Here is a 17,299-nt window from a genome sequence, read left to right as displayed (position 1 = left end):
AGCCAAGCTTCTGGCCTGCGAAATGCTGCCATATCGAGTGGTGGAGACAAACAGCTTCAAGGGCATGATGTCAGTGGCCATCCCACGTTACGTGGTTCCCAGCCGCTACCACTTTGCGCGCTCTGCAGTGCCTGAGTTGCATGAGCACGTGGTCAGCAAAATAACCCGAAGCTTGAAGAATGCCGTTGCCTGCAAGGTTCACCTAACCACTGACACTTGGATGAGTGCGTTCGGACAGGGTCGATACATCTCCCTTACCGCGCACTGGGTGAACCTTGTGGAGCCTGGCAGCGATTCCTCACCTGCTACGGCGCGGGTGTTGCCCACGCCGCAAACAGCTGCACCGCCGTCCCTCCCACTGGATAACAACAGCAGCACCTACCTCTCTGACTCCTTCTCCTCCAACGCATCTCAAAGCTGTACCTCATCCGGAAACGCTAACCCAGCAGCAGTAGGATCGTGGAAGCAGTGCAGCACAGCTGTTGGCATGCATCAGCAAGCGTTGCTGAAGCTGATCTGCCTTGGGGATAAGCAGCACACAGGGGAGGAAATTTGGAAGGGAATAAAGGAACAGACGGATTTGTGGCTGGCACCGCTGGACCTGAAACCGGGCATGGTTGTGTGTGATAATGGGAGTAATCTCATTCGCGCTTTAAGGTTGGCTAAGCTGACACACATCCCTTGCCTGGCGCACGTGATGAACCTAGTAGTTCAGCGGTTTCTGAGGACATACTCAGGCGTGGCCGATCTTCTGTTGAAGGTGCGTCGAGTGGCCAAACATTGTAGAAATTCCAGTACTGCTTCGGGGGCACTCGCCAAGATGCAGGAGCGCTTCAATCTCCCCCACCATCGCTTGCTGTGTGATGTCCCTACGCGCTGGAATTCTACGCTGCACATGCTAGCACGCTTTTGTGAGCAGAAGAGTGCAGTGGTCCAGTACATGACGGCGCAGTACCGAGGCGCATCCAGACAGCTGCCAAGCTTCTGTGGATCCGATTGGGCCAACATGTTGGACCTCTGCCAAGTCCTCCAAAATTTTGAGCAATCCACGTTGCTTGTGAGCAGTGACAACTCTTCAGTCAGCATTACCATACCACTGCTGTGTTTACTGAAGAGGTCAATGTTGAAAATCAAGGAAACAGCTGTCATGATGCAACTGGGGGAATCTGAAGGAGAAAACGATCAGCGTGATGGTACCAACATCAGGCCATCCGCCTCAGGGAACGCTGGCCCCAGCAGCTATGACGAAGAAGAGGAGGAGGAACAGCTGGAGTTGGAGCAGGAATTTCATGCCACCACTGACGAGGGCCAGAGCGGTGCACGTTGGACTTCCACAATTCAGCGCGAATGGTCAGCAGAAGCAGACCAGGAGGAAGGTGACGACTATGATGCATCACAACAACTATCACAACGCTCACAAGAGGATGATGAGGATTCTGGTAGGACTCTGGCACACATGGCTCAATTCATGCTAGACTGCATTGAACGCGACCCACGCATTGTGCGCATTCTGGACAACACCAATTACTGGGTTTATACCCTTCTGGATCCACGGTACAAACACAATGTTCCAAAACTGCTTGAAGAAAGAGTCAGACAGGTCAAAATGGAAGAATACCAGCAGGCCCTTGTGGAGACTTTAGAGAGGAGATTGACATCCTCCCCCTCCTCTAGCCAGTTGTACGCCGACAGACTGACTTCCGCAAACCCAGGACGACCAGGAGGGCAGCAAACAACGCAAGCCGCAGCTAGTGCCCAAAAGGGAATGGTATCGGCAGTGTCCTTGGAGTGGGAAAATCTTCTGACACCCATGCAGCAGCAGCCCACTGAACAGCAAGCGTGCAGATCCACCTCCAACACCGATCGCCTGGAGAAGATGGTCAAGGACTACATGTCAGATGACGTAGCTGTGTCGAACAATCCATCTGCACCCTTCAACTATTGGGTATCGAAGCTAGACACCTGGCACGAACTGGCAATGTACGCAATAGAGGTGCTGGCTTGCCCGGCAGCCAGCGTTATGTCGGAACGCTGTTTCAGTGCTGCCGGAGGCATCGTCACAGATCGGCGTATCCGCCTCTCCACAGAAAATGCAGACCGTCTGACTCAAATTAAAATGAATCAATCCTGGATTGGAAATGACTACGCAACACTCCAGGACCCCAACCAAGTAACATGACCAATGAACATCTGGGATGGTGTAGCGTTTCCGGTCCCTGTTTATTGAACCTCTCATCTGTATTACATTTATGACTGCATGGCGGCAAAAAGCATTGCTGCTATATCCGCACGCTTTTTGTCCTCATGCAAGGCCTGGGTTGTTGTGTCTCACAAAGCGTGGCCTTCTCCTCCTGCGCCTCCTCCTGTTCCATCACGTCTGCTGCTGCTGGGTTAGCGTTGCCGCGTGGTCCCTGTTTATTGAACCACTTATCTTTATTACATTTATGACTGCATGGCGGTACCTCATGCAAGGCCTGGGTTGTTGTGTCTCACAAAGCGTGGCCTTCTCCTCCTGCGCCTCCTCCTGTTCCATCACGTCTGCTGCTGCTGGGTTAGCGTTGCCGCGTGGTCCCTGTTTATTGAACCACTTATCTTTATTACATTTATGACTGCATGGCGGTACCTCATGCAAGGCCTGGGTTGTTGTGTCTCACAAAGCGTGGCCTTCTCCTCCTGCGCCTCCTCCTGTTCCATCACGTCTGCTGCTGCTGGGTTAGCGTTGCCGCGTGGTCCCTGTTTATTGAACCACTTATCTTTATTACATTTATGACTGCATGGCGGTACAAAGCATGCTATCCGCATGCTTCTTGTCCTCATGCAAGGCCTGGGTTGTTGTGTCTCACAAAGCGTGGCCTTCTCCTCCTGCGCCTCCTCCTGTTCCATCACGTCTGCTGCTGCTGGGTTAGCGTTGCCGCGTGGTCCCTGTTTATTGAACCACTTATCTTTATTACATTTATGACTGCATGGCGGTACAAAGCATGCTATCCGCACGCTTCTTGTCCTCATGCAAGGCCTGGGTTGTTGTGTCTCACAAAGCGTGGCCTTCTCCTCCTGCGCCACCCTCCTCCTGTTCCATCACGTGTGCTGCTGCTGGGTTAGCGTTACCGGTCCCTTTTCCTGGAACCTCTTATATGTATTACATTTATGACTGCATGCCGTCAAAAAGCATGTTACCTGTGCAAAGAAAACAGACATTTCCCGCATTTAAAAGACAGTTTTCCCTTTGAAACTTTAAAATCGATTTTCTCAAAAACTATAAGCTCTTTTTCCTCTTGTACCCACTCCCAAGGTGCACATACCCTGTAAATTTGGGGTATGTAGCATGTAAGGAGGCTTTACAAAGCACAAAAGTTCGGGTCCCCATTGACTTCCATTATGTTCGGAGTTCGGGTCGAACACCCGAACATCGCGGCCATGTTCGGCCTGTTCGGCCCGAACCCGAACATCTAGATGTTCGCCCAACACTACCAGCACTGTGTATGTAGCCAGTACTGTAGCTACAGAGTCATGGGACTTATACTCAGCCTACCTCAGCACTGTGTATGTAGCCAGTACTGTACCTGCAGAGTCATGGGCCTTATACTCAGCCTACCCCAGCACTGTGTATGTAGCCAGTACTGTAGCTACAGAGTCATGGGACTTATACTCGGCCTACCCCAGCACTGTGTATGTAGCCAGTACTGTAGCTACAGAGTCATGGGACTAATACTCGGCCTACCCCAGCACTGTGTATGTAGCCAGTACTGTAGCTGCAGAGTCATAGGACTTATACTCGGCCTACTCCAGCACTGTGTATGTAGCCAGTACTGTAGCTGCAGTCATGGGCCTTATACTCAGCCTACTCCAGCACTGTGTATGTAGCCAGTACTGTAGCTACAGAGTCATGGGACTTATACTCGGCCTACCCCAGCACTGTGTATGTAGCCAGTACTGTAGCTACAGAGTTATGGGCCTTATACTCAGCCTACTCCAGCACTGTGTATGTAGCCAGTACTGTAGCTACAGAGTCATGGGCCTTATACTCAGCCTACCCCAGCACTGTGTATGTAGCCAGTACTGTAGCTACAGAGTCATGGGCCTTATACTCGGCCTACCCCAGCACTGTGTATGGAGCCAGTACTGCAGCTGCAGTCATGGGCCTTATTCTCAGCCTACCCCAGCACTGTGTATGTAGCCAGTACTGTAGCTACAGAGTCATGGGCCTTATACTCAGCCTACTCCAGCACTGTGTATGGAGCCAGTACTGTAGCTACAGAGTCATGGGCCTTATACTCAGCCTACCTCAGCACTGTGTATGTAGCCAGTAATGCAGCTACAGAGTCATGGGCCTTATACTCAGCCTACCTCAGCACTATGTATGTAGCCAGTACTGTAGCTGCAGTAATGGGCCTTATACTCAGCCTACTCCAGCACTGTGTATGGAGCCAGTACTGGAGCTACAGAGTCATGAGCCTTATACTCAGCCTACCCCAGCACTGTGTATGGAGCCAGTACTGTAGCTACAGAGTCATGGGCTTTATACTCAGCCTTCTCCAGCACTGTGTATGTAGCCAGTACTGTAGCTGCAGAGTCATGGGCCTTATACTCAGCCTACCTCAGCACTGTGTATGTAGCCAATACTGGAGCTACAGAGTCATGGGCCTTATACTCAGCCTACCTCAGCACTGTGTATGTAGCCAGTACTGGAGCTACAGAGTCATGGGCCTTATACTCAGCCTACTCCAGCACTGTGTATGTAGCCAATACTGGAGCTACAGAGTCATGAGCCGTATACTCGGCCTACTCCAGCACTGTGTATGTAGCCAGTACTGTAGCTACAGAGTCATGGGCCTTATACTCAGCCTACTCCATCACTGTGTATGTAGCCAGTACTGTACCTGCAGTCATGGGCCTTATACTCAGTCTACTCCAGCACTGTGTATGTAGCCAGTACTGTAGCTGCAGTCATAGGCCTTATACTTAGCCTACTCCAGCACTGTGTATGGAGCCAATACTGGAGCTACAGAGTCATGAGCCTTATACTCAGCCTACTCCAGCACTGTGTATGTAGCCAGTACTGGAGCTACAGAGTCATGGGCCTTATACTCAACCTATTCCAGCACTGTGTATAGAGCCAGTACTGTAGCTACAGAGTCATGGGCCTTATACTCAGCCTACCTCAGCACTGTGTATGTAGCCAGTAATGCAGCTACAGAGTCATGGGCCTTATACTCAGCCTACCTCAGCACTATGTATGTAGCCAGTACTGTAGCTGCAGTAATGGGCCTTATACTCAGCCTACTCCAGCACTGTGTATGGAGCCAGTACTGGAGCTACAGAGTCATGAGCCTTATACTCAGCCTACCCCAGCACTGTGTATGGAGCCAGTACTGTAGCTACAGAGTCATGGGCTTTATACTCAGCCTTCTCCAGCACTGTGTATGTAGCCAGTACTGTAGCTGCAGAGTCATGGGCCTTATACTCAGCCTAACCCAGCACTGTGTATGTAGCCAGTACTGTAGCTGCAGAGTCATGGGCCTTATACTCAGCCTACTCCAGCACTGTATATGTAGCCAGTACTGTAGCTACAGAGTCATGGGCCTTATACTCAGCCTACCTCAGCACTGTGTATGTAGCCAGTACTGTAGCTGCAGAGTCATGGGCCTTATACTCAGCCTACTCAAGCACTGTGTATGTAGCCAGTACTGTAGCTGCAGAGTTATGGGCCTTATACTCAGCCTACTCCAGCACTGTGTATGTAGCCAGTACTGTAGCTGCAGAGTCATGGGCCTTATACTCAGCCTACTCCAGCACTGTGTATGTAGCCAGTACTGTAGCTGCAGTCATGGGCCTTATGCTCAGCCTACTCCAGCACTGTAGCTACAGAGCCATGGGCCTTATACTCAGCCTACCTCAGCACTGTGTATGTAGCCAGTACTGGAGCTACAGAGTCATGGGCCTTATACTGAGCCTACCTCAGCACTGTGTATGTAGCCAGTACTGTAGCTACAGGGTCATGGGCCTTATACTCAGCGTACTCCAGCACTGTGTATGTAGCCAATACTGGAGCTACAGAGTCATGAGCCTTATACTCGGCCTACTCCAGCACTGTGTATGTAGCCAGTACTGTAGCTACAGAGTCATGGGCCTTATACTCAGCCTACTCCAGCACTGTGTATGTAGCCAGTACTGTAGCTGCAGTCATGGGCCTTATACTCAGCTTACTCCAGCACTGTGTATGGAGCCAGTACTGTAGCTACAGAGTCATGGGCCTTATACTCAGCCTACCTCAGCACTGTGTATGTAGCCAGTAATTCAGCTACAGAGTCATGGGCCTTATAGAGAACCTGAGGTGGGAATTACTAATACTATTGGGGCACAGAGGCTGGTTGCGCACACTAAGACCAGCCTCTGTTGCCCCATCGTGTGCCTCCATGTCCCCCCTGCTCGCCGCTACAGACCCCGCAGTGCTGGCGACACGCAGCGTGTCGCCAGCACAATGTTTACCTAAGCACTGTCTGTCAGCGCCCTCCTCCGCATCGCCGCTACCCACCCGCGCCACTTCCCTCCTATCAGCGGGAGGGAAGGGACACGGGCGGGTGCGCCGATGCGGAGGAGGCGGGGGAGCGGCGCTGACAAACAGCGCTTAGGTAAACATTGTGCTGGCGACACGCTGCGTGTCGCCAGCACTGCGGGGTCTGTAGCGACGAGCAGGGGGGACATGGAGGCACACGATGGGGCAACAGAGGCTGGTCTTAGTGTGTGCAACCAGCCTCTGTGCCCCAATAGTATTAGTAATTCCCACCTCGGGTTCTCTTTAAACTCAGCCTACTCCAGCACTGTGTATGTAGCCAGTACTGTAGCTACAGAGTCATGGGCCTTATACTCAGCTTACTCCAGCACTATGTATGTAGCCAGTACTGTAGCTGCAGTAATGGGCCTTATACTCAGCCTACTCCAGCACTGTGTATGGAGCCAGTACTGGAGCTACAGAGTAATTAGCCTTATACTCAGCCTACCCCAGCACTGTGTATGGAGCCAGTACTGTAGCTACAGAGTCATGGGCTTAATACTCAGCCTTCTCCAGCACTGTGTATGTAGCCAATACTGTAGCTACAGAGTCATGGGCCTTATACTCAGTCTAACCCAGCACTGTGTATGTAGCCAATACTGCAGCTACAGAGTCATGGGCCTTATACTCAGCCTACTCCAGCACTGTGTATGTAGCCAATACTGTAGCTACAGAGTCATGGGCCTTATACTCAGCCTACTCCAGCACTGTGTATGTAGCCAGTACTGTAGCTGCAGAGTCATGGGCCTTATACTCAGCCTACTTCAGCACTGTGTATGTAGCCAGTACTGTAGCTGCAGAGTCATGGGCCTTATACTCAGCCTAACCCAGCACTGTGTATGTGTATGGAGGATACTGTCGTGGGATCTAATTGGCGTGGGATTTTTTTCTTAAAGGTACAGGTAAGTATTTGTGGTTAATTTAGAACATTAAAGGACTTTTCTCGTTGTTGCGTTTTTATTTCATTTAACCCTTTGTGGAAATGGGTAAGGGGTACTTTGTACCCCTATACTCATTTCTCCTGGGAGGGGGGTGGGAATCTGGGGGTCCCCTTCTTAAAGGGGACTCCCAGATGCCACCATGAACCCCCCCCCCCCAGGGAGTCGTTGTCCCCGCTTCCACCTGGGGTAAGGGAGGCGGGGAAGAGTCCCTTGTCAATGGATTGGACAAGGGGCTCCGGGAGGGAGGGGGAGGCTTGGCCGCCCCTCCCCCCCGAAGCCCCCCCATACCATGGACCATGCGGGCTGGTATAGCTCAGGGTGCGAAGCCCCAGTCGGCCGGGGCTCCGCATTCTGGCTATCCCAGCCTGCATGGGGGACAAGGTGTTACAGAGGCTCGGGAGGGGGGACGCCACATCATTTTTTTCAAAAAATTTCCCACACTCAGAACATAACCCAAAAATTTAAATTTAAAAAAAAATAATTAAAAATGTTCAATTTTTTTTAAATATTGTTTCCCAGTATCTTTTTAACATATTCTGCAAATTTGGTGTTGCTAGGATTCATGGGGACTTTGCTATTAACTGCTAAAGTCGGCGGGAATTGTTTCCATGGAAATGTCATTGCGCGATTTAAATAGATACATTTTCCTCTTTGAAGATTTAAAATCGATTTTCTCAAAAACTATAATGTCTTTTTGAACAATTTTTTTTCTTCGTGTTCCCACTATTCTTCTTAACATTCCCTACACATTTGGTGTTTCTGACATTTAAAGGGGCTTTGCTATTAACCACTAAAGTCGGCGGGCGTTTAATTTTCCCACGGTCAGAAGAAGAATATTCAAAATCGATTTTCTCAAAAACTATGAGGTCTTTTTGAAAAAAAAAAAATTTCCTCTTGTTCACAATTTTCTTCTTAACCACTTGCCGACCAGTGGATTTCTGAATGATCTGTGCTGCGTAGGCTCTACATCCCGCAGCACAGATCAGGTTTTAGCCAGGGCGATCAGACTTACCCCCTTTTTTCCCCACTAGGGGGATGTCCTGCTGGGGGGGTCTGATCGCCACTGGCTCTCTGCGCTTTGCGGGGGGGGGCTCTTCAAAGCCCCCCTCCGCAGCGTTTTCGGCGCTCCGTTCCCCTCCCTCCCTCTCCCTCCCTCCCTGAGCTGCGCAGGACGGATAGGCTTCAGCCTATCAAATGACGGCGATCCCCGGCCAATCAGAGGCCGGGGATCGCCGATCTGCCTTACGGCGCTGCTGTGCAGCAGCGCCGTATGATGTAAACAGCGGGATTTCTTCCCCGCGTGTTTACATTTCGCCGGCTAGCCGCGATCGGCAGCTCTCCAGCTGTTCACGGAGACAGCCTCCGTGAACGGACATGGAAAGGCCGCTCGCACGAGCGGCCGTTTCCATGGAAACCCGCAGACGACCAGTTTATGCCAATCAGCGTTAGCTGGTCATCAAGAGGTTAATATTCCCTGCAAATTTGGTGTTTTTAGCTTTTAAGGGGGCTTTGCTATTAAACATTAAAGCCGGCGGGCAAATATTTTCCAAACGGCAGCAAAGCAGGGGTTAAAACGATAAATATTGTTCAGGCAGGACAAAAAAAAAAGTTTTAAAACGATACATTTCGTTCAAAAGGTCTGCACTATTTTAACCTTTAAAACGATAAATATCGTTTTAAACATATATCGAGCAGAAGGGGGCACCATTTTTTTGCCGGCGCCATTTTTCACTAGACGCGAAAATATCACCTAGGAGAAAATTCAGGAGAAAAAGTAAATTGCATATGGGCCAGGGATTGTTGCAGCCAGCTTAGGGCCATCTGGAGTTTATGCCTGTGTGTGGTTGGCGTAACCAACAATACTAAATTGATTACAGTCATAACTGCAGATTTTTTTTTAATAGTTCTTTGATTAAATTTAATCTGTTGGCATTTGAATTGCACAGGTACAGCACGTGGAAAGGGAACATATTTTGCTGTAAAGTCAAACTACTCCTGCCAAGACACATACTCCGCTCCAGACAACCAAGGACACAAGCGCGTCTACCAGGCCATGGTGATCACTGGAAAATTCTGTCCTGGAAATCAGTCACTCATGGAGCCTCCATACATCAATAATGACGCCAATGAAGATCGTTATGATTCGGTTGTGGACAGCCTGACAGATACAACCTACTTCGTAGTGTTTCATGATGACCACGCCTATCCGGAGTACCTAATCACTTTCAAACCTACTTCATCTACTTCACCGACTTCATCTACTTCACCGACTTTATCTACTTCAACTACTTCATCTACTTTACCTGTTTCACGTACTTCATCTATTTCATCTACTTCAAAAGCTTCACGTATTTCATATATTTCCCCTACTTTATCTACTTCACCTGCTTCATGTACTTCATTTATTTACCTTAATTCATCTACTTTACCTGCTTCACTTACTTCATCTACTTCCCCTACTTCACCTCCTTCCCCTACTTCACCAACTTCAGCTACTTCATCGAGGTGTCTCCTATCCTAATGGTCTTCTATCTGATGTGTTGCTGCACCAGCTTTTTGTTTTAACCCTTAGGGCCCTTTTACACTTAATGCGTAGGTACGCGTTAGTATGCATTGTTACGCATTTTTTCCATAGCAATGCATTGTGGAATTGCTTTCAGTTAAAGAGAAACTGTAACCAAGAATTGAACTTCATCCCAATCAGTAGCTGATACCCCCTTTCCCATGAGAAATCTATTCCTTTTCACAAACAGACCATCAGGGGGCTCTGTATGACTGATATTGTGGTGAAACCCCTCCCACAGTGTAGTGTTGGGCGAACAGTGTTCGCCACTGTTCGGGTTCTGCAGAACATCACCCTGTTCGGGTGATGTTCGAGTTCGGCCGAACACCTGACGGTGCTCGGCCAAACCGTTCGGCCATATGGCCGAACTAAGAGCGCATGGCCGAACGTTCCCCGAACGTTCGGCTAGCGCTGTGATTGGCCGAACGGGTCACGTGGTTCGGACCCGAACGCGCTCTGATTGGCCGAACTGTCACGTGGTTCGGGTAAATAAATACCCGAACCACGTCATATCTCCGCCATTTGTCTGTGGGTTTAGCTTTGGGTAGGCAGGCAGGGTAGTTCGCGCTCCAGCCACGCTAGCCAGGGTCCCCCCCAGTCATTGTGTGTCGCTGCTGGGAATAGTAGTACACCGCTCGCTCAGCATTCTGTTTACTGCCACTCTGTGTACCTCGCTCAGCCACACTATATAGCATTCTGTTTACTGCCACTCTGTGTCTGCTGGGAATAGTAGTACACCGCTTGCACAGCCACACTATATAGCATTCTGTTTACTGCCACTCTGTGTACCTCGCTCAGCCACACTATATAGCATTCTGTTTACTGCCACTCTGTGTCTGCTGGGAATAGTGGTACACCGCTCGCTCAGCCACACTATATAGCATTCTGTTCACTGTTCTGTGTCTGCTTGGAATAGTGGTACACCGCTCGTTCAGCCACACTATATAGCATTCTGTGTACTGTTCTGTGTCTGCTGGGAACAGTAGTACACCGCTCGTTCAGCCACACTATATAGCATTCTGTGTACTGTTCTGTGTCTGCTGGGAACAGTAGTACACCGCTCGCTCAGCCACACTATATAGCATTCTGTTCACTGTTCTGTGTCTGCTGGGAATAGTGGTACACCGCTCGCTCAGCCACACTATATAGCATTCTGTTCACTGTTCTGTGTCTGCTGGGAATAGTGGTACACCGCTCGCTCAGCCACACTATATAGCATTCTGTTCACTGTTCTGTGTCTGCTGGGAATAGTGGTACACCGCTCGCTCAGCCACACTATATAGCATTCTGTTCACTGTTCTGTGTCTGCTGGGAATAGTGGTACACCGCTCGCTCAGCCACACTATATAGCATTCTGTTTACTGTTCTGTGTCTGCTGGGAATAGTGGTACACCGCTCGCTCAGCCACACTATATAGCATTCTGTTCACTGTTCTGTGTCTGCTGGGAATAGTGGTACACCGCTCGCTCAGCCACACTATATAGCATTCTGTTCACTGTTCTGTGTCTGCTGGGAACAGTAGTACACCGCTCGTTCAGCCACACTATATAGCATTCTGTGTACTGTTCTGTGTCTGCTGGGAACAGTAGTACACCGCTCGTTCAGCCACACTATATAGCATTCTGTGTACTGTTCTGTGTCTGCTGGGAACAGTAGTACACCGCTCGTTCAGCCACACTATATAGCATTCTGTTCACTGTTCTGTGTCTGCTGGGAATAGTGGTACACCGCTCGCTCAGCCACACTATATAGCATTCTGTTCACTGTTCTGTGTCTGCTGGGAATAGTGGTACACCGCTCACCCGTCACTGTATAGCATTGTGCTCTGTGTCGCTGCTGGGAATAGTGGTACTGTATAGCATTTCTGTACTGCCACTGTACTGCTGCCAGTCAGCGTGTACTGTAAGGATAAGTGAAATGAGGAAGAAATCCGGTGAAAGAGGGAGGGGCAAGGGAAGAGGTGTTTCCCCTGACGGTTCACGTACAGGCCACAGGGGAGCACCCAAGAAAACCCACTCAATACCACCCATGTTGTCCAGGACAACAACCCTCACAAATCCAAAAGAACAGGACCAGATAATTACTTGGATGACCTCTCAAGCGTCCAGCAGTGGGTTAAGCAGCACCAGCACATCACGCACGAGGTCCGAGTCCTCAGCCAGTTACAAGGAGCCAGTGGGCACAAAGCTGACACAACCGGCAGCGACACCACGCACACAACTGCCAGATAACCAGTCCGATGAATTACCTCAGGACACAATGGGGTATTCGCAGGAGCTATTCCCAGCCCAACAAACTTCCACCTTTCAAAGGTCAATGGAGGAACAGCCAGAAATGTTGTGCCTGGATTCACAACCGTTAACTGTGGGAAATGTACCGCGCACTGAAATACGAGGCGAGTCCGAAGAGGACTCGGAAACCCAAATCCCAGAGCAATTTGGGCAGGAGGGGTTGCAATTGCAGGAGGTCGGCCGACAAGATCTGGAAGACGACGTTGGAGTGTGCTGCGCAGAGGTTGTTGTGGGGAGCTCTACTCCACGGCGGTGGCCCACAATGACATATGACGAGTTTGAGGAGATGGAAGAGGAGGGTATGGACAATGTGGACAGAGACCCAGATTTTGTTTGTGAACGAGAACATCGCCGTCGTAGCAGCAGCACAGATGAGTCTGTTGAAGAACACACTGCTGCACGAGTTCGCCTTGTGCCACAAGGTAGGCGGCGCGCAATTTCAGGCACCACAAGCGTGGAAGTTCAAGTGAGAGGCAAAAGAGGAGCAAACAGAAATCGCCAGCAAGGAGGCAGGTGCTCCAAAGTCTGGGCTTTCTTTGAAGACTGCACTGAGGATGTTACCATGGCGATTTGCAAGGTGTGCAAGACCCGCCTGAGCAGGGGGAAAAATATTAACAACCTCTCCACCACCAGCATGAGCCGTCACATGCTATCCAAACATCCCACTCTTTGGGCAAACGCGTCAGGACAGGGTACCAGAAACAACACTGCCTCCCTTGGGTTCACCAGACCCGCCTCAGCAGCAGCAGTAGCCCAGCCATTGCGTGGTTCACAACATTCACAAACATCAGACGACGCTGACACTGTCACTTTCCGGAGTAGTGCTCTTGAGGTCTCCCAGTGTTCATCAAACACAACAACCAACAGCCCTTCCGTGTGCAGCGCTACGGTTCAGTTGTCTGTGTCGGAGATGTTTGAGCGCAAGAGGAAATTGCCAGCAAATGACCCCCGGGCCGTGGCAGTAACAGCCAGCATAGCCAAGCTTCTGGCCTGCGAAATGCTGCCATATCGATTGGTGGAGACAAACAGCTTCAAGGGCATGATGTCAGTGGCCATCCCACGTTACGTGGTTCCCAGCCGCTACCACTTTGCACGCTCTGCAGTGCCTGAGTTGCATGAGCACGTGGTCAGCAAAATAACCCGAAGCTTGAAGAATGCCGTTGCCTGCAAGGTTCACCTCACCACTGACACCTGGACGAGTGCGTTCGGCCAGGGTCGATACATCTCCCTTACCGCGCACTGGGTGAACCTTGTGGAGCCTGGCAGCGATTCCTCACCTGCTACGGCACGGGTGTTGCCCACGCCACAAACAGCTGCACCGCCGTCCCTCCCACTGGATAACAGCAGCACCTACCTCTCTGACTCCTTCTCCTCCAACGCATCTCAAAGCTGTACCTCATCCGGAAACGCTAACCCAGCAGCAGTAGGATCGTGGAAGCAGTGCAGCACAGCTGTTGGCATGCGTCAGCAAGCGTTGCTGAAGCTAATCTGCCTTGGGGATAAGCAGCACACAGGGGAGGAAATTTGGAGGGGAATAAAGGAACAGACGGATTTGTGGCTGGCACCGCTGGACCTGAAACCGGGCATGGTTGTGTGTGATAATGGGAGTAATCTCATTCGCGCTTTAAGGTTGGCTAAGCTGACACACATCCCTTGCCTGGCGCACGTGATGAACCTAGTAGTTCAGCGGTTCCTGAGGACATACCCAGGCGTGCCCGATCTGCTGTTGAAGGTGCGTCGAGTGTCCAAACATTGTAGAAATTCCAGTACTGCTTCGGGGGCACTCGCCAAGATGCAGGAGCGCTTCAATCTCCCCCACCATCGCTTGCTGTGTGATGTCCCTACGCGCTGGAATTCTACGCTGCACATGCTAGCCCGCTTTTGCGAGCAGAAGAGTGCAGTGGTCCAGTACATGACGGCGCAGTACCGAGGCGCATCCGGCCAGCTGCCAAGCTTCTGTGGATCCGATTGGGCCAACATGTTGGACCTCTGCCAAGTCCTCCAAAATTTTGAGCAATCCACGTTGCTTGTGAGCAGTGACAACTCTTCAGTCAGCATTACCATACCACTGCTGTGTTTACTGAAGAGGTCGATGTTAAAAATCAAGGAAACAGCTGTCATGATGCAACTGGGGGAATCTGAAGGAGAAAACGATCAGCGTGATGGTACCAACATCAGGCCATCCGCCTCAGGGAACGCTGGCCCCAGCAGCTATGACGAAGAAGAGGAGGAGGAACAGCTGGAGTTGGAGCAGGAATTTCATGCCACCACTGACGAGGGCCAGAGCGGTGCACGTTGGACTTCCACAATTCAACGCGAATGGTCAGCAGAAGCAGACCAGGAGGAAGGTGACGACTATGATGCATCACAACAACTATCACAACGCTCACAAGAGGATGATGAGGATTCTGGTAGGACTCTGGCACACATGGCTCAATTCATGCTAGACTGCATTGAACGTGACCCACGCATTGTGCGCATTCTGGACAACACCAATTACTGGGTTTATACCCTTCTGGATCCACGGTACAAACACAATGTTCCAAAACTGCTTGAAGAAAGAGTCAGACAGGTCAAAATGGAAGAATACCAGCAGGCCCTTGTGGAGACTTTAGAGAGGAGATTGACATCCTCCCCCTCCTCTAGCCAGTTGTACGCAGACAGACTGACTTCCGCAAACCCAGGACGACCAGGAGGGCAGCAAACAACGCAAGCCGCAGCTAGTACCCAAAAGGGAATGGTATCGGCAGTGTCCTTGGAGTGGGAAAATTTTCTGACACCCATGCAGCCGCAGCCCACTGAACAGCAAGCGTGCAGATCCACCTCCAACACCGATCGCCTGGAGAAGATGGTCAAGGACTACATGTCAGATGGCGTAGCTGTGTCGAACCATCCATCTGCACCCTTCAACTATTGGGTATCGAAGCTAGACACCTGGCACGAACTGGCAATGTACGCAATAGAGGTGCTGGCTTGCCCGGCAGCCAGCGTTATGTCGGAACGCTGTTTCAGTGCTGCCGGAGGCATCGTCACAGATCGGCGTATCCGCCTCTCTACAGACAATGCAGACCGTCTGACTCAAATTAAAATGAATCAATCCTGGATTGGAAATGACTACGCAACACTCCAGGACCCCAACCAAGTAACATGACCAATGAACATCTGGGATGGTGTTGCGTTTCCGGGCCCTGTTTATTGAACCTCTCATCTGTATTACATTTATGACTGCATGGCGGCAAAAAGCATTGCTGCTATATCCGCACGCTTTTTGTCCACATGCAAGGCCTGGGTTGTTGTGTCTCACAAAGCGTGGCCTTCTCCTCCTGCGCCTGCTCCTGTTCCATCACGTCTGCTGCTGCTGGGTTAGCGTTGCCGCGTGGTCCCTGTTTATTGAACCACTTATCTTTATTACATTTATGACTGCATGGCGGTACAAAGCATGCTATCCGCACGCTTCTTGCCCTCATGCAAGGCCTGGGTTGTTGTGTCTCACAAAGCGTGGCCTTCTCCTCCTGCGCCTCCTCCTGTTCCATCACGTCTGCTGCTGCTGGGTTAGCGTTGCCGCGTGGTCCCTGTTTATTGAACCACTTATCTTTATTACATTTATGACTGCATGGCCGTACAAAGCCTGCTATCCGCACGCTTCTTGCCCTCATGCAAGGCCTGGGTTGTTGTGTCTCACAAAGCGTGGCCTTCTCCTCCTGCGCCTGCTCCTGTTCCATCACGTCTGCTGCTGCTGGGTTAGCGTTGCCGCGTGGTCCCTGTTTATTGAACCACTTATCTTTATTACATTTATGACTGCATGGCGGTACAAAGCCTGCTATCCGCACGCTTCTTGCCCTCATGCAAGGCCTGGGTTGTTGTGTCTCACAAAGCGTGGCCTTCTCCTCCTGCGCCTGCTCCTGTTCCATCACGTCTGCTGCTGCTGGGTTAGCGTTGCCGCGTGGTCCCTGTTTATTGAACCACTTATCTTTATTACATTTATGACTGCATGGCGGTACAAAGCCTGCTATCCGCACGCTTCTTGCCCTCATGCAAGGCCGGGGTTGTTGTGTCTCACAAAGCGTGGCCTTCTTCTCCTCCTGCGCCACCCTCCTCCTGTTCCATCACGTGTGCTGCTGCTGGGTTAGCGTTACCGGTCCCTTTTCCTGGAACCTCTTATATGTATTACATTTATGACTGCATGCCGACAAAAAACATGTTACCTGTGCAAAGAAAACAGACATTTCCCGCATTTAAAAGACAGTTTTCCCTTTGAAACTTTAAAATCGATTTTCTCAAAAACTATAAGCTCTTTTTGCTAATTTTTTTTTCCTCTTGTACCCACTCCCAAGGTGCACATACCCTGCAAATTTGGGGTATGTAGCATGTAAGGAGGCTTTACAAACCACAAAAGTTCGGGTCCCCATTGACTTCCATTATGTTCGGAGTTCGGGTCGAACACCCGAACATCGCGGCCATGTTCGGCCTGTTCGGCCCGAACCCGAACATCTAGATGTTCGCCCAACACTACCACAGTGTGATGTCAGGACCATGGTTCTGACATCACACTGTGGGAGCCTTGTTGCATTGTGGGAAATAACAGCTGTTTACAGCTGTTTCCAACTGCCAAAAAAGCAAGCAGCATTTCCTTCTACTTACATCACATGTGATAAATGTCAGAATGTAAGTCAGGGAGAGGAAAGATTTTTCAATGGGCAAACACTGACTAAATCAATTTATACATAATTAAAAAATGAAGCACTTTTTATTACATTATTTCCACTGGAGTTCCTCTTTAAAAAGCGTATAGTGTGAACTGTGCAATAGGAAAGCATGAGCATTACTTTGAAAAAATGTTTTCTTTCAGTTATAACTGAGAGCGACTGATTAAGTGTAAAAGGGCCCTAGGCTACATGCGTATGCTAAAAACAGGCGCCAGAAAATTTGAGCACTGGGCAATAGTTGGTAGTAG

General features: G+C 50.3%; 1 protein-coding gene across 1 annotated transcript in view; it reads left to right on the top strand.

Annotated features, from left to right (window-relative positions):
• The window catches only part of LOC137525853 (protein mono-ADP-ribosyltransferase PARP15-like), a 76,490-nt gene extending 66,097 nt beyond the window's left edge, over positions 1–10,393 (top strand). The window contains exon 13 of the mRNA XM_068247077.1: positions 9,438–10,393. Within this exon, the coding sequence (XP_068103178.1) occupies positions 9,438–10,012 (575 nt within the window). The 3' untranslated portion in view covers positions 10,013–10,393. The remainder of the gene's footprint in view (positions 1–9,437) is intronic.
• Positions 10,394–17,299: the final 6,906 nt, after the last annotated feature.

Source organism: Hyperolius riggenbachi, chromosome 7 (genome assembly GCF_040937935.1).
Source record: "Hyperolius riggenbachi isolate aHypRig1 chromosome 7, aHypRig1.pri, whole genome shotgun sequence".
Taxonomy (NCBI): domain Eukaryota; kingdom Metazoa; phylum Chordata; class Amphibia; order Anura; family Hyperoliidae; genus Hyperolius; species Hyperolius riggenbachi.
The sequence above is the reverse complement of the archived record's forward strand: the minus strand, read 5'-3'. Positions and strand labels throughout refer to the sequence as shown.